Consider the following 27,398-nt stretch of genomic DNA (forward strand, 5'->3'; position numbering starts at 1 on the left):
CCAGCTCAGCTCAGTAGGTCAGAAAAGCTGTCAGGCAGCACCAGGGGAATACAGGATCACAGCAGCCCTGCTCATGGCTCCCCCCAACAAGGCACAGTTTCAGCTCCCTGCAGGGGAATATCACTCCACAGGGGCAATGAGGGGAGCAGGCAGAAGCTGTGTGGGACAGGCAGCCTCTCCAATCCATAAGCCTTTATTTCTTGACCAGACGGAGCAGGCTGAGTCACAAAGCAGTCCAACCAGGCCAAGCAAAGTCCTGGGTTTGGCTGAATACCAGCAGAGAGGGCAGAAGGGTTGGGAACCCAGAGGACAGCAGGAGAATGCCATCAACCTGAGCCTGTGTGAGTCTGGGACTGGGAAATCCAGCATACAAGTCCTCCCTCCAGGAATGCAAAAATGAAAGCAAAGCCTAAATAGAAGGATTACAGAAAGACCTATTTAGAGGCCTTGCAAAAGCAGTAAGCAAACCCTGGGAGTTGAAGGGGCTGAGGAATGAAAAAGCTCAGTTCTCCTGGGCCTTGGATTTTCCTCCTGCCCTGCTGAATAGCATGAATTTCATGAGAGCCCCATGCTGGTCACAGTCACAGGAGAGCCAGGGGACATGGCAGCCATCAGCACTAGGCAGGGGTTATCCTTCCCATTTTCTGCACTGCTCTGGATGTCTCCATGGTCCTGTCTGGGGCTGAAGTGCCTGATCTCCAGCCTAGCCACCTTCACCTGTGGAGAAAAAGGGCACCCAGTGTCAGAGACAGGCTGGAGCACATGGCAGAGTCTGCCACAGCCCAACTCTTCCATCCCAACCACAGGGCCCTGGAGCTGCTGTCAGTGCTGGGGTGAGAGCAGCAGCCCCTCAGCCTGGCCCTCCTGAGATCCTCCCTGCAGATCTATGGCAGGGATGCCACAGACATGAGTCACTCAAAGCCCTGAGCCTTCGGGATGCTGTCTCTGCTTGCCCTGTCCCTGCTGCAAGCAGGGAGCATTGCCTGGGACCAGGCTCTGCCTCCATGTGGGGCTCAGTGGGCAGAGCCATCCTGATCATCCCTACCTAAAGCAAATCAGGAGATGTATCAGTGCAGTGTATGAACTGCTGCTTCTGGTGGAACTCAGGTTCTCCTGGGAGATTGCTGCTCTCATCCCACCTGCCCCACACCCTGATAGTGCCTCTGCCATGGATGACTGCAGAATTGCATTTTCCTACCTTTTTAATTATCATCCTTAGTTTTGTTGGGCAAATACTTCCTTTTCCTGGAAAGGCAAAGGGGAGTGCTGGGTAAGAAACTGGCATTGTGTATGAAACTGCTGACCCTGTGGCCTTTGTACCTGCTGAACCTGTCCCCTCCCCACTCACCTGGAGTGCACAAGCCACAGGATAACTGCAACCACAAGGATGACTGCCAACAGCACAACCAGTCCAATCACAATCCAGTGCCACTGGCCCACAGTCTGCCCTGCAACAAAAACAGAGGCAAGGGTGAGATCCACAACCCAGTCTCCTGCTGGCAATGGCCCCAAGAATGGCAAAGGGTATGTGCAAGTGTGTACGCCTGTGTCCTGGCTGAGGTTTCTTCTGGGAGAGAGGATCACCCCGTGGGGATCTTGCTCTGTTCCATGTGAGACCCAACAGCTCTTGTGCTGGGCCAGCTCACGTCCAGGGAAGCTGTCAGGCTGGCAAAAGGGAGCAGGCAGGAGGGAGGCTTGGGCCCCAGGAGCAAGGAGACACTTACCAAGAGAGAAGCTGTAGCAGACACAGGTGAACTTCTCTGCCTGTTGGAGGAGACAGGAGGGAGAACTCAGGCCAGTCCTGCAGCACTGGCCTAGCTGGAGGCCAAGGTCCCCAGGCAGGGCCACCGAGGGAGGTGGCTGTGGCCCGGGAGCCCAGGGACAGCACGGTGCCGGGGCACGGGACAGGAGCGTGGGCTGAGAGGCAGCCCAGAGGCAGCGAGGGGCCCAGCCCCGGGCGGCAGCAGCCGCAAGGAGCAGGAGCCCCCCGAGGGTACCTGCGGCCCGCGGCGGACGAGGCGCAGCAGGGCCGTGTAATCCCGGCCCGGGCTGAGGGCAGCGTTGTCCGTGCCCTGCCCGCGGCTGCCGTCGCCCAGCACGAAGTCCGTGGCGGCGCTGAGGTTGAGCAGAGCGGCCCGGTAGGCGCTGGCATTGGAGAGCTGTGCCTGCTCCGAGCAGATGCTCTCGATCAGCGAGGCGTTGTGCGTGGCGGCCACGATCAGCTGGTGCTCCCTGCGGGCCCAAAGGCAGTGGCAGCGGGCCCGGGGGCCACGGGAAGGGAGGCGGCTGCAGGCCAGCGCCGGCGTGGGGAGAGCCCCGGCGGGGCTGCGGAGCCGCGGGGCTGCGCTCACCTGGCGGCCTCAGAGCCGGGGGCGATGGGGCTCAGGGGGAGCACGGCCGTGCCTTGCGAGGGGTCGATGTCGCGGGCGCCACGGCAGCTGATGGCCTGGGGGTGCGGAGTGTCTGCAGGGCAACAGCGGGGAATGAGCGTCGGCAGGGCCGGGCGGGCAGCAGCGACGGCCTCGGGCAGCGCAGGCCGGCGAGCAGGGCTGGGCTGTGCCCGGGCTCCCGGCCCGGCCCCACAGCAAAGCTCACCGGAGCTGCTGTTGCTGTGAAACTCCCTCGTCAGCGCGGCCCCGGCTCCAGCAGCCGTCAGCCCCTGGAGCATCACGGCGTAGCTGCTGCCAGGGCTGTGCCCCGGCAGCCGGTGCTCGGTGACGGAGCCATCGAGGCGCAGCCGCTCGGTCTCCAGCACGCTGCTGTCCTCTGCGTTCCTGGCTGTGACGTTCAGCTGCAGACAGGAGACGCAGCTGGGACGCTGCAGCTCCCGGTTGCCGCTGGGAAGATGCCCACAGCTGGCAACGTCCCTGCCAGCCTGCCCTTCCCTTTGCCTGCCCTTCCCTGAGCCTGGGCAAGGCTCTGGAGAGGAACAGGTGGGAGCCTCAGCCCCATGCGCAGAGCTCAGAACAGAGGAGAGGAGGAATTTGGAGCCAACCCTGAGGATGTGTGAGCAGCAACCTCTGTGAGCAAAGGGCTGGGCCTCTGAGAAGGGAAGAGGGAGGCTGCTCTTTTGAAACACTGTAGATATATGTACTGAGCCCAAGGATAGGTCACCCCAGGTGTATTGCAACACAAGAGGCACTGTGGTGATATTCTCCACCCAAGTTATCCGAGCTTCCCTTTTCTGTTGTGTAAAGCTGGACTCTGAAGGCCTTCTCTAAGAGAAAAGGAGAAAGACTAAAATTTCCATGAGTAATAGAGATGGAGGGTCCCCATTTGCCCATGCATCATCTGAATTTGTCATGAGATCCCTGTCCCTTCTCATTTGCTGTCTTTATAGAAATATATTCTGGGTTATGCAAAAGTGTAGACAAATGAAAGTGGAATAAAAGGATTCTTTCATGAACACTGATGTCTGGGAGCAGGAAACCAGTTGAACAGGCTCACAAGTTTTCCAGAGCTTGTCTGACAGTTTCTCCAGGACAGAACTAAGAAAAAAGCTTGCAAGGTCCCTGTCATGCTGTGGAGACCTCTGTCCTCAGAGAGGACCTAGAGCATTCTGAGAACAATGTCACCACCACACACACACACACACACACAACTGGATAGCAGGGTTTTGCTGTGGAATGTTTCCCAAATCCAGGGATAGAGGAGATGCTTCTAGCCATGCATTGAGGAAAACTCAATGGCAGGTCTCTGGAGAAGGGGCTTTCAGGAGGGACTTTCAGAGGATTACTCAAACCACAAGTTTTTCTGTGGTGGGAATGAGAAACAAGCACGCAAGAGGAACAGGAAACCCTGGGATGCCACCCCAGAAGACATGTCACCATGTGTTGCACACCAACCTCCAAAAGCTTGCCAAACCCAGAGCAGAGCAGACCCAGGAAGTAGCCCAGAGGACATGGAGCACTCATACCTCTCTGGGCATCTCTACAGCATGAAGAATGTTGAAAATGACACAGAAAATGCTTGTGCTCATCAAAGCCAGATATTTACTGGCTGGGAACTGTGGCTCATGCCAGCTGTCCCTTTCCCACAGTTCCCAGTGTGCCTGCACAGAGCTCCAGGCCGGGAGGTGAGGGTCTGCCCTGCTCCCTGGGTACCTGGTATCCGATGATCTCCCCGTTGCAGGAGGGCGGCGCACTCCACCTGAGAGAGCCCCTGTCGGGATCCAGCCACAGCTGCTCCGGTTTGTCCGGCACTGCAAGCACAGACCATGGGGTCACACACAGGGCCATGGGCAGGGGCTGAGGCCACAGGAGGCTGCAGCAGCCCCTGGCCAGGGGACAGGCTGCAAAGGGACTCCCTCTGAGGGGTTTGTCCCCTGCGAAGGCTGTGTGTGCTGCAGCAGGGGGAAGCACAACACTGCCAGGTGCAGTGGAACAATGAGAAGGGGCTGTGCCCTGCTCAGGGCTCTCCCAGCCCCTTCCCCACAGGGCTCTGCACAGGACCCAAGCAGCTCTGATCCCAGGCACATCCCTGCACAGAGAATATGATCAGGCTGAGCTGAGGGGTGAGGGGAACATCTGTCCTCCCTGTGACACAGCTCTGGGCTGTTCCTTATCTGTCCTCCCTGTGGCACAGCTCTGGACTGTTCCTTATCTGTCCTCCCTGTGGCACAGCTCTGGGCTGTTCCTTGTCTCTGATATTTCTGTGCACTTACCTGATTCCTGTGTTGTGAAGAACCATGAGAACAGGGTTGTGTTGGGAGGCAAGTCAATGGTGACACTGTACTCAGTGAAGGGCTGCAAAGGGGAGCAGGTGAATGTTCCCTCCTGGCCATGTAACATCTGCTCTGCATCCACCTCCTCAGCCTCACAGGGATGGGAGGAAGGCGCTGCCAGCCGGCACATGGCTCTCATGCCCTGGCAGGCATCAGGGAACCTGCAGGTCCATTTCAGTTTGATGCTGGTGCTGGAAATCTCAAAGCTCTCAGGGTCAACCTGGAGCGCTTCTGTGAAGGAAAGATTGCCAGAAGGTCACTTTATTCCCTTCCCACCCCAGCCATGCAAGGATGTTGCAGTCAGACCACTTTGCTCATCACCCAGCCCAATGGGATAGAAAAGGAGAGACTGAAGGTGGTCACTGCAGCCCTCTGAAAGGGGAGCAGGAGGAGTTGAACAGGAATGAATGTGGGTGAATGACTGGACTACTACCACTCAAGCAATTTCCCCCATTCATTCAAAACTGAGGTTTCTGTGTGTCCTATAATCTCTACATTCCATCAGGAACAGCTCTGTTCTTCCTTGGAGGGAACATGAATGCCCTAAGCTGTGAGAAGAGAGTGCTAAGCCTGCACACACCATGCTGCAGAACCTGGAGGGGCCCAGTCCACATGGAACAAGCTGTGGTACTCACAGCCACACTGGCAGTAAAGCTCTCTGATCCTGCTCCAACAGTGGTGCCATGTTGTGGCCACAAACTCCACCACAAATCCCTCTCCCATGCTTTTTTGCTTTGTGCACATCCTCTTGCCAGAAGCCCTCAGGGAGACCCTTATTACCAACACCCCCAGTGGTGACCTGCAGGCTGGACTTGACACCTGCCATTCTCTGGACAGCACGGAGCCCAAAACCTCCTGTGCTCCACACCCTGCTTTCCCTGCTCAGGAAGGGCAGAGCAAGGCAGCCAAGAGGGCTCCTGATCCCTCCTTACCACTGCACTCCACGCTGGAGCGAATGCGGACCCAGGCACCTCGGGACTTTCTTCCAGTCCAGAGCTCTCTGTATACAGGTTTCCCACCAGAGAAGGACTGGACTTCACTTGAACATTTGAGACGGGTGAAGGGTGGCTGGAAACCTTCAGGGCAGCTCAGCATCACTTCTTCATTCTTCTTATAATTCACCTGGTCTGGTTCCAGCTGGAGTCTGTAGTCCCACTGGGGCCTTTTGCACCCTCCTGTCAGAGGTGAAAGTCAGTGTTAGATGGGCTGGAGATGATAGGATGTGTATGGGTGAGTGGTGGGAGAGAAATCCCTCCATGCCAGGAGAGGGAAGGTGACACATCCATCTGCTGGGATGTCACCTGAGGGCAAGCCTTGTTGGGAAGGCCCTTTCCTGATGCATGGAAATTGTGAAGGATCACTCATCCATGAACCTGCCCCATTCCCACTTGTGTCCATGGGCACCATATTCCCTCCTGCAAAGCCCAGAGCAGGGACATTCCCAGCACAACCACCCCTGCACCAGGGGACTCCCTCCAGCCTCTCATCCAGGCTGTCACCCAGGCCAGCCCAGGGGGCCCTTGCTGGGCCATGGCACCACCGCTGCTGCTGGCATGCAGGGCCCTTCAGCCAGGGCTCATCCCTGCCACAGGAATCAGCCAGGCCCCTGTTACCCTCGGGGGCTCCTGTTCACACTCCCTCTGTGCCTTGGCTGCTCTCCTCCTGCCCCACACTGCTGGGCAGGGGGACAGGGCTGAGCAGTGCCTTCTGCATTCACATCCCCTGCTTTAACAATGCCCCTGCCCCTTTCTCTGACACAACCCTTCTTTCTTCTCACCTCCTGCTCACCAAATTCACCATGCCCCAGGCTCAGTGGGCAGTAGCTGAGCAACTGGTGCCAGCAGTTTGTCCAGGGCTGCAGTGGGAGGCTTTGTGGCAATGATTGCTACAGAGAAGGATGCTGGCTTCTGGAAGGATCCCTTGCCCTTCAAGCCTCTGCAAGAAGGTTTGTGAGGCCTGAAGGGGTTTAAAATACAATCTGCCTTCACCCAAAGGGGCACACGTGGGATCTCACAAGGTGCAGAGCAACTTTGGCACAAAGGGAAACGCTGTGCCAAGCCCCTTGTGCAGAGGCTTTGCAGTCAAAGAGCGCTGATGGCAGAAGAGCAGAGATGCCCAGCTGAGCACCACAACCAGCAGCTTTGCCCCCTGGCACATGGCCACAACCCCCCCCCCATGCTCTGGCACCCAGCCACTGACCCTGCCCTGATCCATCTGTCTGGCAAAGCAGCAGCAAGCTCCCTCTTACACTGCCCTCAGCAGGCACAGTGCCCCTCAGGCACACCTGGGGATAGGATTTATACAGAAAGTGACAGCTCCTTGAAAACCCTTCCCCTGATTCACAGTGCGTGAATTGATGCCCAATTCATGCCCACTCTCTCCAGGGAATGACTGGCAAACTGCTTTTCTGGAGGGCATGACCCCTCACTGCACATCCAGCCCAGTCCTGTCTGTCCCACAGAAGGCCAGTGTACACTGCATTGTAGCTCCCGTCCCTGGGGCAGACAGAGGCTACCCCAGCTGACACTGCCCAGGGCTGCAGGCAGTGAAGATGAATATCCAGCATAGAGGAGGAAAGGCAGAAGAAGCTTCCAAGAGCAAGAACCACTTCTTACCTGTTCCCTGGGGCACTATCTGGATGTTGAAAAATTCTTCCTGGCCATGTGCTGACGGTAGAGATGCAAAGGCCAGGAGAAACTTCAGAGGCAGTGACTGCAGGGCCATCCTAGCATGAAGTCCTCAGGCAGGACTGCAATCTCAGCCCCACTCACTGCCTCTGAGCACAGGCATCCGTATCTGACTGCAGGGCTTGCAACCACAGGAAGGAAACAGACACATCTCCTCATGAGATGCAGGGGGCTTCCTCTTTGGGCAGGGATCCTCCCATCCATGTCTGTACTTCTGCCTTTTGATATATTTTTGCCCCAGGAGCATCGAGGCTCTGGGACTCAGCAGAAGGAACTTTGTCACAAGATCCCAGAGTTTCCTCCTAAAACCCTCCTAGTTACCAGGGCATTCAAGAAGCATTACTCCTGTTACTGAGGTAATATTCAAGTGCTTCCTGACACTGCGTGGGTTTTAGAGTGGTGATGAGTCACTTCCCCTCAATGATCACAGGAGATGGAGGACCTTTGAGAAACTACATAAAGACCTGGTCAGAAGCACATATAGGAATGAGGACACGAACTGCAAGGAGTACTTCAATGCCTGAAAGAGTCTGTGGCTCTTCTGAAAGAAACACTCAACCCACACCCTCTCTCATCCTTCCCCGCTTCTCTATCCTCAGCTGCCTCCTCCTCCTGCTCCCTCTCAGCCTGGCAACACTCTCCTCTGTCCCCAAGTGTGCAGGGCATGCTGCCCTACAGTGCCAGCTGTGTGCTTGAGAAAACACTCACAGTACTAAACCATGCCTCTTGCTCATCAACAGCCACCGCTTTTCTCTTCCCCCAGAACCTCCCATCCACTTTGGGTGTCTCGTATTTTAGAAGCCTGGGTATCAGACATGAGGGGCTGCAGAGGCACAGAGACCATACTTATCCCTCAGTTTTTCTGTGGCACATGCACAGGACACACTCCTGTCCTGCTCATGGCTTCCCTCAACAAGGTGCAGTTAGCTCAGGGAACAGCAGCTCACAAGGGCAATGAGGGACTAGGCAGGTGCTGGGGGCAGCAGGTAGTCCCTGGGGACAGCAGGTAGCCCTGTCCAAATCATAACCCTTTACTGACTGTCTGGACAGAGCAGGTGGAGTCACAAGGTTGACAGCCCAGACCATGACTAGGGGTGGGGGGATGGAGTGGGAAGCAGGGTAGCCAAGGAGGTTGCAACTGTTTTCCCCCATCCTGAGCTTGCTCATTCCCCTTTCTCAACCAGCAGCACCCACACTGCATTGAATTTCTCTTCTCCTCTCTGCCCAATACCCACAAAGAACTGCTCCATCAGGCACACATGTCACACCAGCAACAGTTCACAGGAAGGAGATATTTTGGTCCCAGGGGCCAGCTGCAGGTACTGAGCTGATGGGCAGACAACTCATATGAAGAATTGTCAAAACATGCCTTTACCAGAACATGCAAGTCATGCCAGGCTGAAAAGAAGCTGGAGAAGAGAGAGGTCAATTGCTCTATGTTTTGACAGTGTACTCCTCCACAAGGAGAGCCTTCAGGCTGCCCCTCAGCCTCCAGGCTGCACTGGGTATTGGCAGGTTTGACAAGGGAGGGAGATAACACTGAAGCAAAAGACCATGACTGCTTTGTCTTCAGGACTGTAAAAAGCACAACCAGAACCAGCTTGTCACACTCAAGTCCAGGGAGCTCAGGAGAGCCTCTGTGCCCAAGGGTAGGAGAAGGAGATGGAATCATCACAGGCAACACTCAGAGCTGGAGAAAAGAGAGGTTGATTGCCCCGTTTGCCAGCAGTGCAGCCCTCACCAAGGAGAGCCTTTGGACTCAGCACCCAGGCTGCACTGGGCACTGGCACCCCACAGAAAGTGCCTGTTGGAGGGGGTGAGACAGCAGCAGCAGCAGCCAAGAGCCAGTAGATCCCAAAGGCTGCAAGACACAGATGTCCCAAGAGGGCCAGAGCCAGTTGCACCTCACAAAATGGGAGATGAGCCCCAGCACCCACAGAGGAGGACACAGACCTACACAGAGGTCCAGCTATGTAAGTAGAGATGGTGTCACCTATAGGATGGGGAGGAGGGAAAGCAGTCACCCAAAGCATTGCACTGGGAACGTGCAGCACCTCAAGTGTGCTTCCTTGGTGCTGCCAGGGGCTGGGAAAGCCTCTCCAAGCTCCTCCATGAAGATTCATGGGGTCAAGGCTTTCATATACAAAACAAGGAGGACCCATGACAAGGTGGAAGATTTTGTGGGCCAGGCAGCCCCTGCAAACCAGAACAATTTATTGGTTTTTTCAGACACAGGAGTACAGTGGCCAGGGCAGCACAGCTAGGCCAAACTCAAGCAGAGGACAGGGTCTAGATGGATAAAAGGACACAGGTAGGAAAGAGGAATTGTGAGCTCCTCCATTCTCAGGGAATATTTGCAGGCACCAAGATGCTGGTGAGATGGCTATGCCAGAGCACTGTAGAACTACTGCGACACATCCTTGCTGTCATGAGGAGGTCAACCCATGCCTTAAGCTGCTCCTGTGGTGTGGCAGAGGATTCTGGAGCTTGATGAAGAAGAAAATTTTGGGGGGAAGCAATAACTCATGAGATAATTCATTGTCATGCTTCCAGTGGTGGAGGACCAAGCCTTGAGAAGAGAAGTGCCTCAGATGTCCACTCCAGCTGCTCTTCTTCCTCACTGCTGACTCTCGCGAACAGGCAGGGGCGGGGGTAATGGCTCTCCAGCCTGGCCACACTTACCTGAGGAGAACAAGAGGACCCACGGCTGCTGCATGCCCTCAGCAACCTGAGGAGCTCAAACTCCATCAGAGCTAGCAGTCCCCGCTCTCTCTGGGCCATGTGGGGTCACAGGCAGGATAACCCATTTCCTACCTGCATCTTTCTCAGGAAAAGTCTCGATCATGCAGTAATTATCCCCCTGTACATTCTCATAGGGCTGGAGCTCTGTGGGGGGACAAGAGGACAGAAACAGCCTGAGGGACCTGGGGGCTATGAGAAAAGGAGCAGGGCAGCCTCAGGCAGGCAGCATCACCGAGGGCAGCAGATCATCCTGGGATGCACATCATCAGGACACCAGGGCTGGGAAGAGTTGCTCCCTACCCCAGAGAGAGTGAGAAGGAGGAGCAGTTCCCAGCCCTCTCTGGCACCTCAGGGACACCCCAGCCAGGAGCTGCTGGATGAGGCTACTGAGCAGGGTCTCAGCTGGGAATACATGTGGAACACTTTGGTCTGACAGGTCAGCCATAGCCAGCTTGGCTGCCTGGAGCTACCTCAGAATGCCACCGGGCCTTCCTGAAATACACCTGCTCCCCTCGCAGCTCCAGCCCTACAGTCCCCTCTGTGCTGGGGATCCTACCTGTGTACTGATCCTCCTCGACTTTGCTGGGCAAGGCCTTCTTTTTTCTGGGAAGGAAAAGGGCAGTCGTGAGTCAGGGAGAGACTGACCTGGCCCAGACCCTGCTGAACCCAGCAGCAGTGGCACAGAGGGTTCTGCACACCCTCCCTCTGCCCTGGCAAGCATTGCCACCCACACCCCAGGGGACAGCGATGGTGGCTGCACCAGCAACAAGGGAACAGGGTCTCTCAGCACACACAGCCCCATCCCAGCCCTGAAGAAGACACTTACAGCCCCACCTAGGAGCCCCAGAGCAAATCTGTGTTAGGGCCAGCCAGCTGCACCCTCTGCACCCAGAGAAGGATGGGAACAGTTGGGGAACCTCTCTAATCCCACATAACCCACAGCACAACATGGGCCGAGACAGAACCAAGACTCCAAATCTCCTGCAACCCACCTGCACAGCAGGAACCAGATGATCCCAGCAGACAAGGGGATCAACAGCACCACCACCACCACCACAGTGACTGCTGACCCAGGCCAAGAGCCCATAGGCTGCCCTGAAACTGACACACAAAGAGCAGTGGGTGCCACAGCCAGGGCCATGCACCAGCAGTTGCTCTAGCCTTGCTGCGGGGTGTCTGCACATGTAGAACAGGCCCTGCTGCCCTGGCTGCTGCAGGGACAGGCAGTAAGCCTTCCCCTGCCTGCATGTCTGCTTGGACAGGGCAGAGGGAGGCTCTGGAGCACCGAGCCTTGCCCCATGGGCCCAGCTGGAGGGCCTGGCAGCCTGCTCTGCCATCCTGCACTCAGCAGGAAGACACAGCAGCCCTAGTGCTCTCTGACCATGAGCCCACCTGTGCACACAAATGCAGGGATGGGTGTCACCTTCTTCAGTGGAAGAGTAGAGGGGGCAGGTCTGCTATCAAAGGCACAAAGAATGGCTGAAGTGGTGCAGGCCCTCTGCAGACCTGCCAGTGAAGGCCCTCAAGGAAGGGCTCCCCCAGCTTCATGCCCACTGCTGAGCCAGGTGGTGCCCACACTCCCTGCCCTTGTCTGAGCTGGGAAGGGTGGGTGCACACACAGCTCTGGACTCAGCACTCACCCCCTGAGAGGCCACCCCAACCAGACACAGGGCAGAACAACCATTACCCAGGACGTAGGTCTGGAATTCCAGTTGTGATGCAGGCCCAGCCCCAGCAGCCGTCAGGCCCTGCACTGTCACCAGGTATTTGTTGCCAGCTGTCTGATGAGGTGGCACATACTCAGAGACAGACTGGTTCACCAACACCTGGCTGAAGTCAATGAAGCTGCCGTCCTCTGCTCTCATGGTGGTGATGTTCAGCTGGAGGAAAAACAGGGAGCTGCTAGACAGTAGCACCAACATCCTGCTTCTGCACTGGGCAGCTCTGTGGAGAGGGGCTGCTACTGCTGGCTGGGCACAAGAAGGGAGCTGGCCCTACCAGGAGCACCAGCAGGGTACAGCCTGTGGGCCCTGGCCAAGGAAGGTTCCCAGCTCTCCTCAGGCTGCCTGCACAGAGCTCCAGGCATGGTGAGGGGGACCAGAGACACTCCATGGACTCCCAGTACCTGGTATCCAGTGATCTCCCCTTTGCAGGAGGATAGCGGCTTCCACCTGAGGGACCCTGTGCTGGTATCCACCCACAGCTTCTCTGGCTTGTCTGGCACTGGAAGCACAGGAGAAGAGAATCATGCCTGGATGGCAATTACTTGTCCCCCACAAAGGCTGCTTGTGCCTGTGCAGCCAAAATGGTGTGGTGAGGAGGGGGAAGGCTGTGCTGTAGGGCCCTGCACAGCTCTTTCCCCAGATCCCCACAGGCTGCAAGCAGCTCTGATCCCAGGACCATCACAGCAGGGAGCAGATGCTCTGGCTGAGCTTCAGGGTGAAGGACATCCTGACATTTCATGTAAACATACCCATTTCCTTTGTTGTGTGGAGGTCTGCATACAGGATTGTGCTGGGCAGACGGGAGATGGTGACACTGTAGACAGTGAAGGGCTGCAGAGGGGAGCAGATGAAAGTTCCCTCCCAGCCTTGCAGCATCTCCTCTACCTTCACCTCCTCAGTCTCACAGTCTGAGGAGGAATGCCACTCCGTCTGGCATCTGGCCCGAATATTCTGGCACATATGAGGGAACCTGCAGGTCCATTTCAGTTTGATGCTGGTGCTGGAAATCTCCGGGATCTTAGGGACAACCTGGCGGACATCTGTGAAGGGAACATTCCAAGAGGATCACTCCCTCCCTCCCCCTCCAAGCCTTGACATCAAACTCCCCCAACCCCACCATTCCCTCGCTAGCCTGTCCCCAGCACAGAGTAGGCAAGGGCATTCTGCCTTCTCCCAGACTACACAAGCCAGAGTTGCCAACAGCCCAGACATAAACCTGGGATGCATCCAGAATTTTCTCTGGATTTCTGTGCCATGCCCTGACCACCCCGAGCATGGGGCACTGATGCTGTGCCACACGTGCAGAATTGCTCTCCATGCCTGGGGAGCACAGACTGAGAGCACTGGGAGAGTGTCTGGCTTGTTCACTTACCCACACAGGTCAAGTTCCCTTCCACAGGGCGCCAGGCATCTGTGCCACTCCTCATGCTCCAACCACTACGAGTAATCATGGAACCTTCCCTTGGCTTCAATGTCACACATTTGATCTCCATGGGTGGAGGCCAGTACCCCTCAGGACACCGTATCTTCACCACTTCATTTGGGTTGAAGATCTCCTGTTCTTGGTCAAAGATAAACCTGGAGTCCCACTGGGGCTTCTGGCATTTCTCTGCACCAACAAGATGGGAAGGTGTTAGCTGGGCAGTGTTGCTCTGCAGGGCATGAGCAGAGCATTCCCTTCCCTGGCCCATCAGAGCTAGAGGTGAGCTCCAGGACACTGCACAGAGCAGCCCTTCCACATCAATTCTTGGCAAGAGGATAAGGACAAGAAGGACTCCAAACTTTTCCCCCCAGGTCTCCTGGGAAGGGCTAGGAGGAGCTGGAGTCAGGGACTGAGGGGAAACCATGAGGGGTCTGTACTGTGCACAAAGCCTACCCAGAGACTCTGGTGCCCTGTTTGTCCCTCAGGCAGGATATCAACACCTTGATTCCTCCTGAGAAGGCATAAAGTCTGAGCCCCAAAGCTGGCTCTGCAGTGACTGCATGCAGCAGGGACAGGGAGGGGGAAATACCTTTACCCTTGTCCCCTGTGCCACAAACACCTGTCAGACCTACAGCACTGTTGCCCTGACTTTCCAGCACATGCTCTTGCCAGAAGCCCTTAGGGAGACCTGTGTCTTCCTTACACCACCCAGCCCCCTGTGAGCACAGCCTGAAGCCCTGCATGGTCCCTGACCTCCTGTGCCTTGGGCAGTGCTGCTTACTGCCAAAATGGCTGCTTTGGTATCAAGGTAGAGACCTCTGTACCAAAACTCCCTCCTGACAGGACCCTTGGGGACTAAAGCTGGTATCAGCCATCTCCCCACCAGGGCACCCCTGGAACCCCAGGGCAGACTCAGGAGCTGCCTCGACACTGTCTTCAGCAGCACCTGCCATTTGCCCAGGCAGCACAGAGCCAGAAGCTTCCTGTGCCCCCACAGGCTGCCTTCCCTGCTCAGGGAGAGCAGAGCAGGCCAGTCAAGAATGCTCCTGATGCCTCCTTAGCCAGGCACTGTACCCTGAACCTGGTCTGAATATTGATCACATTGCCTCTGCTGTCCTTTCCAGTCCAAGCTTCTCTGTGTATAGGTTTTCCATTGATAACAGATTTTTTCCTGTACATTTGGCATGGGTGAAGGGTGGCTGGAAACCCTTGGGACAGCTCAGAATCACTTCTTCATTCTTCCTGTAACTCTCCTGGTCTGGGGCCAGTCTGATGTCCCAGTGGGGCTTTTGGCATGTTTCTGGCAGAGGTGAAAGTGCATGTTAGTTGGGCTGGGAGGTTTTAAGGAGGAGCAGAGTATGTGGTGGGGCCTCAGCAATCCCCAGCAGTCCCCCTAGCCAGCAAAAGGAGAGGGAAGGTGACACATCCATCTGCTATGATGGGACACCTTGGCAAGGCTAGTTGGGATGGGGCTTTCCCTGTGGGTGTGTGTCAGCTGGGCTGGGGCCTGTCCAGGCAGGTGGAGGACAAGGATGTACCAAAATTCAGTAGGGGAATAGTCTCAGGTATCCAATGCCTGAGATCCAAGTGGCCCTGACATGGCATGAGAATAGCATCCCTGGCCACAGTGATGATGGAAACTTGGAGATGGAACCCAGCTGGAGGGCCTGGCAGCCTGCTCTGCCATCCTGCACTCAGCAGGAAGACACAGCAGCCCTAGTGCTCTCTGACCATGAGCCCACCTGTGCACCCAAATGCAGGGATGAGTGTCACCTTCTTCAGTGGAAGAGTAGAGGGGGCAGGTCTGCTATCAAAGGCACAAAGAATGGCTGAAGTGGTGCAGGCCCTCTGCAGACCTGCCAGTGAAGGCCCTCAAGGAAGGGCTCCCCCAGCTTCATGCCCACTGCTGAGCCAGGTGGTGCCCACACTCCCTGCCCTTGTCTGAGCTGGGAAGGGTGGGTGCACACACAGCTCTGGACTCAGCACTCACCCCCTGAGAGGCCACCCCAACCAGACACAGGGCAGAACAACCATTACCCAGGACGTAGGTCTGGAATTCCAGTTGTGATGCAGGCCCAGCCCCAGCAGCCGTCAGGCCCTGCACTATCACCAGGTATTTGTTGCCAGCTTTCTGATGAGGTAGCACATACTCAGAGACAGACTGGTTCACCAACACCTGGCTGAAGTCAATGAAGCTGCCGTCCTCTGCTCTCATGGTGGTGATGTTCAGCTGGAGGAAAAACAGGGAGCTGCTAGACAGTAGCACCAACATCCTGCTTCTGCACTGGGCAGCTCTGTGGAGAGGGGCTGCTACTGCTGGCTGGGCACAAGAAGGGAGCTGGCCCTACCAGGAGCACCAGCAGGGTACAGCCTGTGGGCCCTGGCCAAGGAAGGTTCCCAGCTCTCCTCAGGCTGCCTGCACAGAGCTCCAGGCACGGTGAGGGGGACCAGAGACACTCCATGGACTCCCAGTACCTGGTATCCAGTGATCTCCCCTTTGCAGGAGGATAGCGGCTTCCACCTGAGGGACCCTGTGCTGGTATCCACCCACAGCTTCTCTGGCTTGTCTGGCACTGGAAGCACAGGAGAAGAGAATCATGCCTGGATGGCAATTACTTGTCCCCCACAAAGGCTGCTTGTGCCTGTGCAGCCAAAATGGTGTGGTGAGGAGGGGGAAGGCTGTGCTGTAGGGCCCTGCACAGCTCTTTCCCCAGATCCCCACAGGCTGCAAGCAGCTCTGATCCCAGGACCATCACAGCAGGGAGCAGATGCTCTGGCTGAGCTTCAGGGTGAAGGACATCCTGACATTTCATGTAAACATACCCATTTCCTTTGTTGTGTGGAGGTCTGCATACAGGATTGTGCTGGGCAGACGGGAGATGGTGACACTGTAGACAGTGAAGGGCTGCAGAGGGGAGCAGATGAAAGTTCCCTCCCAGCCTTGCAGCATCTCCTCTACCTTCACCTCCTCAGTCTCACAGTCTGAGGAGGAATGCCACTCCGTCTGGCATCTGGCCCGAATATTCTGGCACATATGAGGGAACCTGCAGGTCCATTTCAGTTTGATGCTGGTGCTGGAAATCTCCGGGATCTTAGGGACAACCTGGCGGACATCTGTGAAGGGAACATTCCAAGAGGATCACTCCCTCCCTCCCCCTCCAAGCCTTGACATCAAACTCCCCCAACCCCACCATTCCCTCGCTAGCCTGTCCCCAGCACAGAGTAGGCAAGGGCATTCTGCCTTCTCCCAGACTACACAAGCCAGAGTTGCCAACAGCCCAGACATAAACCTGGGATGCATCCAGAATTTTCTCTGGATTTCTGTGCCATGCCCTGACCACCCCGAGCATGGGGCACTGATGCTGTGCCACACGTGCAGAATTGCTCTCCATGCCTGGGGAGCACAGACTGAGAGCACTGGGAGAGTGTCTGGCTTGTTCACTTACCCACACAGGTCAAGTTCCCTTCCACAGGGTGCCAGGCATCTGTGCCACTCCTCATGCCCCAGCCACTACGAGGAATCATGGAACCTTCCCTTGGCTTCAATGTCACACATTTGATCTCCATGGGTGGAGGCCAGTACCCCTCAGGACACCGTATCTTCACCACTTCATTTGGGTCGAAGATCTCCTGTTCTTGGTCAAAGATAAACCTGGAGTCCCACTGGGGCTTCTGGCATTTCTCTGCACCAACAAGATGGATGAACAGGGCAGAAATTGACCAAGAGTTTGGTAGGAAGCACTTCCTGACACCCTGCTTACCAATGCACACTATATTCCCCTGAACTTGAATCCACACACCACTTCTGTTTCTCCCCAGCCACATGTCTTCCTTTGGAGATGCAGAATAATTCAATGTCTGAAACCCGCTTGCACATTTGACATGGGTGAAGGATGGCTGGAAACCATTGTTGCAGCTCAGAGTCACTTCATTCTCTGTGTAACTGTCACGGGCTGGTGCCAGCTGGAGTCTGGGGTCCCACCAAACAGGCCTTTGGCATGTTTGTGTCAGAGGTAAAATTGGGTGAGGAGTACGTTTGGGAGGTTATGAGACAGGTAAAATTGGGTGAGGAGTACTTTTGGGAGGTTATGAGAGGAGGCTTGGGACCGGTCTCTAATGACTGACTGTTCACCCCAACACATACAAGTGTCATGTGCCCAGGCACTCTCCATGCACACAGGGCTCCTCATCACCCCATCCCCAGGACTCACAAGCCTCCCTTGGATTCTGGCCCCTCCATGGGGTATTTGAGCCTGCATCTTCTTGTCTCCCTCATGCGCAAGTGAGCCATGCTGCACTACCAGCCTCCCACACCAGAGACACCCAAACCCTAGAGAAGCTTTCCAGGGGAAAAGCCGAACCCCTGCAGCTATTCCTACTTCATGCTGAGGAGATGCTGGCTGGGAAGGATTCCTCTCCCCAGGAGCACAGAGCCCAGCAGGTGCCTACAGCAAGGTGCTGAGACAAGAAGAGCCTTGTCAGTGCCAGGACATGGGGAAAGCCAAAGGTATCCAGCTCTGCCATTCCTGCACTGTCATCTACACAACCAGGTCACAGAGGGTCTGCCACCAGCTCAGGGCCCTGGGTCAGGGTGGTGCAGGGCTGTGCTTACCCTTGCAGGTGGGAGTCTCATTACACAGGATATGGGCCCCTCTGGAAATGCATTCAATCTGTGGGACAGATGGTGCAAACCTCCCAACACAGCTGAGCTGCACCACTTCGTCCAAGGCATAGTCGCTCTTCCTCGGAGTAAACCGCAGTTTGGGATCCCAGTCAGAGGGAATTTTACATTTTCCTGTGTGGAAAGGCCAGGAGGCAGAGCCTGAGGGTCACTGGGCTCCAGCAGCATCCATGAGGATGAGGGAGTTCCATCCGGAGGGGTGCCAATCCCTCTCTCTTCAGAGAGGTGGCAGAGATGGCACCTCCCAGGATGAGCCCCATCCCCCAGGTGCTTTATCCCTCCCCACACCCTCAGGGCAGTGCAGGAGGGTAATCCACAGGGTTATCCTGCCCACCTGCTGCTGAGGAGACACCCCGCCAGAGGGGCCCAGCAGCCTGGGAGATGCTGCTCTCTCCCACAAATAGTGGGGCTGTGGGAGTGCACCAGGCCCAGGGAGTCTCTGCTGCTATTCCAGACTCCACAGCTTGGTCCCAGGAAGTGAGTGCCAGCAGCAATGGTGAGTAACAGGAGTAAAGTTTGCAGATAACAAGAGAAAGAACCAAGCAATTCTGCAGTGGGAGTAGTAACAACAGGAATGAGGCAGGCAGAAAATGAATCGTCTAAGTCCTTGAAAGAGCAAAAACAAAAAAATAACACCCTTCTCATCCAGGATGTTTACCCATGAGCTAGAAAACACCCAGTTTTGACGAATTTTGTTACATTATTCATCACCCTAGTGATGAATCCTTGCTCTTAATTGTAGTAAAAATCCCACGTTCTCAGTTCGTTTGCCTCCTTCTTTCAAAAAGACCACCACTCTCCTAGCATGTACCATGATTTCTTGGAACGCTGTGCTTTTACAGTGAAGAGGGGAAAGGATGAGTCATAGTAACGGAGGCAAGCAGTGACTTCAGTAAGATTGTGTCTCTGTCAGTATACCTGCTTTTTTCTGCCTTGGTGTGCTGGCTGTGTGGATTTGCCACCTAGCAAATCTTTTCTGTGCAGAACTGTAAATAAATCAAATCCCTTGACTCTGTGTGCTAATCAGATTTTTCTGCACTGGGTGAAAGTGCAGAAAGAAGCTTTCAACTAGAGTCTGCCCCTCAGACCACTGAAGTTCACACCAGTGACCACAAAGCTCACACCCTGCTCAATGAGCTCAGCCTAGCCTCTGCACTTCACCCAAAATGAGTCTGCCTTGTCCTCCCCTGGCAGACATGTCGCCTAGACTTGCTCACCCTGTGCAAAACAAGTCCATGAGGAGGCAGTGGGCATGGAGTGGACTTCCCTCAGGAAGGATAAACACCTCTCTTCAGCTACAGCTGCCCACTTCCCACCAGCACTCACCACTTCCCTTTTCTGGCAGCAGGCTTCCACGCCATCATGGCAACCCTCTTCCCAGCTCTCCACCCTAAAGGACAGTGGTCACCAGCCCCAGCCCTTTAGACCACATAGTGCAGACATGAAACTTCTTCCCTCTCAACAGTGTCTCTCCCTCAGAGCACACACCTCACTGACAGAAAACTACCTGACAGACATGAAACCCTTGACTTGGTTCCAGCCTCATCAGGCATCCCCTTCACACACCTTTCTCCCTCCTGCCATTAAACACCCTGAAGTAACACACACCCTGCCCGAGGGTGACATCCAGGATCCCTTTGGGTCAGTCCCAGACATGAGTACAGAGTAAGAGAGAAGAGGTTCCATCCTGCCCTGGAAAGCTGAGAGCTGCCCACTGCTGGAAGGGCAGCATCCTTGAGCCACCAGTGATAGGCAGCATGACTCACAACCCATCTGATGATTCGGCTAGCCACTTCTGCTCCCATTTCCCTACAGAGAGAATACTCACAGCTCAGGTCCCCCAGCCATGCTGTGCCCCATGGGGACCTCAACAGGTACCAGCAAGCCCAGGGCACAGCATATAATCACCACAGGAAAGCCCACATTCTTTGAAAAGCCCACATTTGTAGCAGAGACCCAGGAGCTGCCCCTAACCCTGCTGGCATATAGACAGAGCAGAACAAGCCTCCTGATGTGAACAATCCCATCAAACTACAGCTCCCTGCATCCCAGGGACTATGGGAGAGAGCAGGCATCCCAGCTAACCGAGCTCACAGGTTACACCTTTGATGAACACCATCATCGCCTGTGACAGGGGTGCTGCTTGGGCTGCCCAGAAAGGCCATCACTGCTCTGATGGCTTTGGGTTCATCTGTCTGCTGCATGACAAGACCCAGCCACCTCCTGCTCCCAGCAACGCTACCCACTTCCTAGAGGGACACTGCAAGCCCCATGGACAATTCCCAGCACACTGAGGCTTGCTGCCCTCCATCCCTTAGCTCCATCCCAAATAGAGCTTTGTCCCCCCACAACATGAGGGATGCCTGAGTGTCTGAGGCATATGCAGACACCAGCTCCAGCCCTCCCACAGCCTCAGCTATGGGCTGAGCAGGGTAAGGCCGTGTAGCAAATACACGGGTGGAGGAGCAGCAAAACCATTTCCGTAAGAGAGAGGCACAATCCACTCTTACCTGCTTCCTGACGTACCCACGGAGTCACAGGGCCGCGCTGCGTCTGTCCCCGTGCCAGCAGCAGAGGAGCAAGGGCCAGGAAGAATGTCAGGGCCCGCTGTGGCAGGGCCATGCTGGCATGAGGTGCCCGGGCAGGACTCGGCGAGGGCCGCTCAGGAAAGGTGTCTGTGCAGCCCTGTGCAGGAGGGGCGCTCACACAGAAGTGAGACAGCCCCACAGGGGAATCACGTGTGGTGCAAGAGGCTTCCTCTTTGGAAGGAGAGCATCCCACCAGCCTCAGTGTTGAGTCTCACACATCCTCCCACAGACAGTGGGTACAGGCTCCATGCAGTCTTCCAGGTGTCTTAGTCCAGCCTCTCTCCTGGCTACCTCAGGCTCCCATAGCCCTGCTCCAAAACAAGCACCTCCAAAACCTTCTCAGATCTGTCTCTCTCCTCTCTCCTTCCAGATCCACTGGAGGATGTTGAGGAACACACCCCTGATTCATGTGCCCAATGCCACCCTAGGCCACATCATCACTTTCTCTTTCAAATCCTGGAATGATTTATGTTAGAAAACACTTCCATGATGATCAAGTCTAACCACTAAGCCAGCACAATAAGCCACCACTAAAACATGTTCCTAAAGTACCATATCTACCTATCTTTTAAATACTTCCAAAAATCTCTCTTCCTATTACCTTGAACTGATGCAGCTGCAACATTCTTGCTGTTGAATGCCATCAGTAGAGTTTCCAGATCAGACAAGCACCCGAACCTGGAAGTGTTCTCTTTTCCTTTCTTCTCTAAACCTTTCCTGCTCTGAGCTACTCTTTGTCAGTGCCTTTTAGGATGGGAAGCACTCGACAAGGACAGAGTGGACAATGTGGGGATAAAAGGGTCTCCTTGGACATGCATGGAGGTGTCTTGTTCCTGTTACAGTTGAGGTCAGGTAGGGTCTTTGGCTATGGGAAAGAATTTCCTAGGTGCTCTTCATTTGGGACACGCTCACACTCCCCCAAGTCTCCTGTTCCTGCAGATGTTACCAGCAAGCTCTCTTCTGAGCCCCTTTTCAGCTCACAAACTCTTGCACAACTTCAAGCTTCCATGAGTCCTGACTCCCTGTGCTGTTGCAGCTCTCCTGGGCCACTCCTCTTTCCACTCTGCTTTACAGAGTCTCTGTGTGTGTGTTTTCCTAGACAGACAAGCACAATTGCCCTACAGTGCAACCCTCAGTGTTCCAGGAATGGGTGCTCTCACCCAGGGTGTTTTTCACCACTCAGCTGGAACTCATTGGCCCTGAGTTCCCTGGCAGATCCTTTCCCAGGAGCCACCATCCTCAGGACAATGCTTGGTATATCTCTCTGTAATATCCCAGAAATCCAGCAACACTGAGGGCTTTCTGTAAACCAGATATCTGCTAAGGTCCATTTGGGAACATCATTGCATCAAGTCCAGCTGTGTCACATGCTACTGTTTGAGGTTAATGGGTGAAGTCTTCCAGAAAGCTTTCAGCAGTATTGAGTTACATCCTTCTTGTTTCCTTGGGAGATCCCTGTCCTTTGGGAACCAGGTTTTTCTTGTTCCTGTGCAGGAGAATGGCCACAGCCAGCACTCACTGGGTCTTGTCCTGATAAAATGAGAGTGTTAGACACCAACACTCTCACTTACTCTCTTTGGTATGTTAAAGAAGAAAAACCAATGGAATTAAACAACCAAGCTTCAAAAATTCACAAGTGGTACAACAGACTTTCTAATACCCCTGATGAGATTATTTCTTTACCCCTGTCCTGAGGCCTGGAAATCTGTGTTTGGCCTGTCCCTCCTTAAAAATTTATCATTGTTTTGAGATTTGTTCTTTTCTTCATGTATAGCATCCATTAGAAAAATGCTGAAGAAATTCTGATAGCCAGCACACTCAGCCATATGCATTGAATTCATTATCATTGCAAATGTGATTGATGGGCTGTTTCATGAAGGTCCATTTGGTTGCCAAAGAACTACCTGGACTCAAACTTTCAGTCTGAAGAGAGGAAAACCCAAATCACCTGAAATTTACAATCAGATTTACTTCAGATAGAGAAGAGCACTGAAGGCTCAAAACTGTCCACAAAACCACAAGGAAAAGGAGAAGTAGCTGTGGCTTTTGAGAATCAGGCTTTGTGGAAAGCACTGCTAACACAGCCACCATGTTCCCCCTTAGTAAAATCTATTACTGTGTCAGAACTCACAAACAGCAGCAGTATGTTAGGGTCTCAGTGTCCTCCAGAGCTCACACCTGTCCCAAGGGATCCCACTCTGCGTTGTACCTACAGATAGTGGTGTCAGATGATGGTCAGGTGATGGGGTGGGCTACAGCCAGGCTGAGATGTCAACCCAAAGCTGCTGGGTCAGGCTCAGGCCTGAGGAGGGTAGCCCAGATAGATCCATCCCTGGGAAAGCCAGGAAGGGCTCTTTTCCCTGCACATGACCCTGTGTGACCTGGTCTGGGTCCCCACATGGTGCTGGTTCCTCTCCAGGACACAGAGTCTGCCTCAGTCAGGGCTGCAGCCTGTGCTGCCGGAACCTAGAGCATGTTCTGGCAGGGAGAACTGGAAAATGCCTACAGAATCCCGCCAGAATCCAGTCTTGAGCCCCACTGTGGGTTCTTCCTCACCGCTCCAGCAACTTTCCTGTAGAGGGGCACAGTATGGGTAAATGAAGGTAATGTAGAATGTAATCTTATCCCCCAACGAGTTGCAGCTGAAACCAATTACTAAAGACTAGGAGCAGGTCGGATGATAACAGGCAACACCTGTAGCAAATAAGCACAAGTGGTATAAAAGAGTGGATTGGTGGGAACTAAAGCCAGAGGAGTCAGATGGCTGTTTCAAGGACTAAGAACAGGGAGTGCTCAGAGGAGGTATGAAACTCTGGTGCTATGGAATCCTTGCACTACAATGATAATAGAACTGTTGTAATATATAAGACAACACTTTCCCAACCCCACCAGACCCAAAGCTCCTTCACAGGGATCTTGCAGTGCCACCAATGAGACAATGGCCCATGTCCCATGCCACCCTGAAATTAGGAACTGTCCAGCCCCTTTCCCAAAATGAGGATAGAATACAGATATTTAAACTCCTACAGCTCATCTACAGAGCTGGGAGCAGAACCCCAGACCTATGGGCAGGAGGAGGGTAAGGGGAGCCCCAGAAGTGCTGGGGTGCAGAGGGAACAGCCCTGATCCTGACAGGTGACAGCCTGGTCATGATCAGTTATCATGGTTTGCCTTGGACCCAGGAAAATATCTGGGAGGTCTGCAGGGAGCTTCATTGGCCTGAGAGAGGGGTAGCACTGGGGCACCTTTGTTGTCACCCAGTTGGGGACAGTGGCAGGAATTTCCTCTTATGCAACTGTTCATCCAAGGGTACAAAGGCCAGCACAAGGCTACATCTCTGCTCCTGTGGTGGCTGGAGGAGCTGCCAGGTCTGATCCAAGATAGGTGTGCTGAGAGCAGAGCTGTGACAGGCCCAGCATGTTGCAGGGTTCTCAGGAGGGCATTCCTGAGTGCTGGGCAGAGCAGGGATAGGCCCTGAGGGTTGGATAATCCCTTTGCTATGACTGGTATATCGCCTCTTCCCAGGGGAGGGAGCAGGACCTGCTGAGTTCTTTCCACAGGGATCATCTCCCCACCTTTCTGAGTCCACTTGTATATGCCTTCTCCCCAGAAGCACACAGTCAAGCTAGGTAAGACTCTGCTCTGGCACTGCCACCCTGATTAAAATCCTTCTGGAAATCTGCAAGGCCACTGCCCAGGCCATCCAGGCCCTCCTGACCTGGTGCTGCAGCCCACACCAACCCTAAATACACCCCAAATCCTCTTCATGCTCAGACTGCCAACATCTTCCATTTGGCTGTGCATTTGCTGACTGCCCAGAAAGGTATTTTTAGCACATAAAATTGGACATAAGCAGTTCACAGCTGGGAGCAGAGTGGAGAAAGGCTGGGGGGGAATGGGGGGGTGGGATGCTGCATTTTGTTTTGAGGAAGATGTGCTCAGAAATTATGTTTCCAGCTCTGGCATCCAAGCAGTTCCACCTCTGGCCTAGTCATTCCTGTTCCCATCCCCAGAACCATCTCCAGCACATCCCACCCTGGTTTTTGACAGGGAACGTGGCTAAGCCCAGGAGGTGGGAATTTTAAGATTTGGGGCAGTATCTTGGCTCAGACTAGCTTCCCCCCAAACCCTGCTGCCTAAAGACTCTCTGCACCAAGATCAGAGCTCCTCATCTGCTCTTTCTGCCCTCGTGCTTTATCTGCCTTTATTCCCACCACTTGCTCTCCATCGTGGGTGGCATATTGTGCCAGTGGTCTCTCCAGCTGCCCGAGCAGCTCTCTGTCTCCTTGACAAACCTTTCACCCTGTACCTCCTTCACTACTCAAGCCTCTGTGCATTGCTCCCATTCAAATGTTACACCCCACCCCATGTGCTGACCCCAGCCATCACAGTTCTCTTTCCTAGAGAACTGATGGAGTATTTGGTGGAGCCTGGAGTCTCTCCTTCTATCCCATTAAACAAAAGGCTTAGACTTCCCCATTTTACAGTTCTTAGCCTGTACAGCTTCCAAGTAAAAGCAAATCCTGAGGAACCAAATATATGCCAATCAGGTATCTGAGAGAAGTGACTGCAAAAGGAACCATACAAAAAGGGAAGAAAAAGTCAAACTGTGGTTTCTCCAGTGAAATGAAGCCACTGGTGTGGTGGAGAGGATAAGGTGGCCCACCTGGTGGTGTTATCTGGTATTTTGTGGTCTTCACAGTCCCATCATCCTGCCAGGTGCTGCACCCATTGTGCACTGGAGGAGGCATCACTGCTGCCAGTGGGACCCCGAGCTGGCACAGCTCCTGCCTGACTTGTCCTGGGATGCCTGTCTATGTCCTGGCTTTGCAGGTGCCAGCCGTAGAATGCTACACCTCCCCAAAGCAGCTTCCTTCACACATGGGATACTGGAAAGCCAAGGTCTTGGCTGGGCCCCTGCTCACTCCTTTCCTCTTCCGGCCCTGCAAAAGTCCTGGGAGCCTGCTGTCTTCCCAGCACCCAGCCCCTGACCAAAGCTTGGGTGGAATGATCCTCCACAGCGGCTGGGCAGGTGGAGAGAAGAGGGCACTGTGTCCTGGTAAGTCAGTGTGAGTGGTGCGGGTGGCACAGTGCCCAGAGCTTAGAGAGCAGCTGCCCTTTGTTGTATAAATATGTGCATAAATCCATGTGTGCTCCAGCCCAAGATCAGCCCAAGGTCAAGATACTGAGCAGACCTACAGCAGCATCACAGCAGACATGGGGGAAAAGGGAAGGTTCTGTCTCATGCCACAACCTCCTGTGGGGAGCCCTATGGCCCTTCAGCCAGCAGAAACATGCATAATGCCTTTTATGATCCCTTTTTGTGAAAATCCAGGCTACAGGGCAGCCACAGAGATGCTCCTGAATGACCCATAAGGAAGGGCCTGCCATGCCTCGTGGTGTGACTTACATGCCAGGCACTGGCTGGTGGTGACACACTTGGCTCACCCACAGCCTGCAGCACCGGGTGTCTCTTGTAATTACCCCTGGAGACCAGTCAGTCCAGGGCTGGTGCAATCAGCCACTAGAGAACAAGGGCTCCACAGGGTGGGGTGGCCAGCCACCCATGACACAGGTGGACAGAAATTAGGTCAAGGCAATCAAAGGCATTAATGGAACCAGGCTCCAGCATGCAGGACACATCAGATCAAAGCCCTACACCATTTGTCTCAGCTCTGCCTTGTGCTGGAGCCAGCACATATCCCACTTGCTGCTATTTGTCCTCTGCTTATGCTACTGACCTGGGACCATCAGCCTCACATTTGACACTAAGAGAGCCAAGCAGGACCCACCCTCTTTCCCCATTTTTGACCCACTGTGGAGTACAAGGCTGCTGTCTGTGGGTAGCCCTGTGCTCTTGCTGTCATGCTGTTGAGATGTCCCCACTTACGAAAACACACCCCCTTCCCTTGCCTTTGTCTTCATGGAAAGTCCCAGTACACTTGTTCATGCCAGATCCATCTATATATGCTGGGGTGCAGGTTTTTCATCCCAGGCCCCATGGAGTGTGCAGATGCCCTTGCTCAGCAGCCAGGGTGCCTGGACTCACGGAAGAAGACAGGACACAAGGAAGGTTGGCAGGGCTGCTCACGGAGCTCGCTAAACATAATGAGATTTTCAACAGCTGGGGGAAGCAATAAAGAGCTGTGATTGAATTGGCTCCAAGTGGCAGCTTCCACGACAAACACAGCACAGCTGCCTTCCCCCCCACACTGGGAGGCCATGCTCCAGCCTGGGCTGCCTCAGCCTGCCCTGCCTGGAAAGGGCACAAGGACATGGGAAAGGGCTAGGAAATGCCTGCAGTCACAGGGAGCTCCCAGTTTTCTAGCGTGCAAGGAACTGATCCCTTGCTTTCCAGCTCCTCCAACACCTGGACACGGCATCCCTGCCCCCACATGGCTGTGGCAATGGTGACCTCCAGCTGAAGGGCTCCCATGGGCATCTAGAGTACAGCATGGTCACCCTGCTCCCCTGTGCCCTGGCACAGAGAGGGGAAGCCAACAGACACAGGAGGACAGGCACACAGACAAATTCTCTACCTGGAGGTGGCTGTGTTCATATTTTCTCCTGTGAATAATCTGAGCCGTGACCTCCCTTTAACCTGCCCTATTTAGCCCAAGCTGTAACTGTGTCAGGAAACAAAAATCCATGGTGTGGATGATCACAGGACCATGGGCCAGTGGGGGAGTTACTCAGGGAGGTGTAGCCTGGCTGACCACTGGCTCAAGAGTGGGGAGCTCCTTGCAGCACCCACCTCTTGCTCAGGCATCTGGGAGGACTTAGGGTCAGGAGAGCAGAAGGGACTGGGAGCATCTCTCTTACGCCAATGG

At 54.7% G+C, this 27,398-nt stretch overlaps 2 protein-coding genes across 3 annotated transcripts; both read right to left on the bottom strand.

Moving 5' to 3' along the window:
• Positions 1-162: 162 nt before the first annotated feature.
• LOC135459508 (uncharacterized) lies at positions 163-7,525 on the bottom strand. Its single transcript, XM_064735633.1, has 11 exons — positions 7,339-7,525; positions 5,656-5,898; positions 4,664-4,954; positions 4,104-4,201; positions 2,596-2,791; positions 2,352-2,463; positions 1,998-2,232; positions 1,725-1,764; positions 1,349-1,448; positions 1,199-1,245; positions 163-717 (listed from the first exon to the last, which is right to left on the bottom strand). Exons 1-10 carry the CDS (start codon positions 7,445-7,447, stop codon positions 1,203-1,205), a joined length of 1,467 nt encoding a protein of 488 aa, XP_064591703.1. The 5' UTR covers positions 7,448-7,525; the 3' UTR covers positions 163-717; positions 1,199-1,202.
• Positions 7,526-9,671: 2,146 nt separating this feature from the next.
• Positions 9,672-23,114, bottom strand: LOC135459687 (uncharacterized). 2 transcript variants are annotated; one of them, XM_064735959.1, is made up of 14 exons: positions 20,491-23,114; positions 17,912-18,094; positions 16,746-16,982; positions 16,123-16,413; positions 15,775-15,872; positions 15,337-15,529; positions 13,249-13,485; positions 12,626-12,916; positions 12,278-12,375; positions 11,840-12,032; positions 11,145-11,253; positions 10,709-10,755; positions 10,225-10,296; positions 9,672-10,092 (listed from the first exon to the last, which is right to left on the bottom strand). In XM_064735959.1, exons 1-14 carry the CDS (start codon positions 20,600-20,602, stop codon positions 10,028-10,030), a joined length of 2,226 nt encoding a protein of 741 aa, XP_064592029.1. In that variant the 5' UTR covers positions 20,603-23,114; the 3' UTR covers positions 9,672-10,027. The 2 variants fall into 2 exon arrangements, with proteins under 2 accessions (XP_064592029.1, XP_064592031.1); XM_064735961.1 differs by lacking the exon at positions 11,145-11,253.
• Positions 23,115-27,398: the final 4,284 nt, after the last annotated feature.

This window comes from Zonotrichia leucophrys, chromosome Z (assembly GCF_028769735.1).
Source record: "Zonotrichia leucophrys gambelii isolate GWCS_2022_RI chromosome Z, RI_Zleu_2.0, whole genome shotgun sequence".
Taxonomy (NCBI): Eukaryota; Metazoa; Chordata; class Aves; order Passeriformes; family Passerellidae; genus Zonotrichia; species Zonotrichia leucophrys.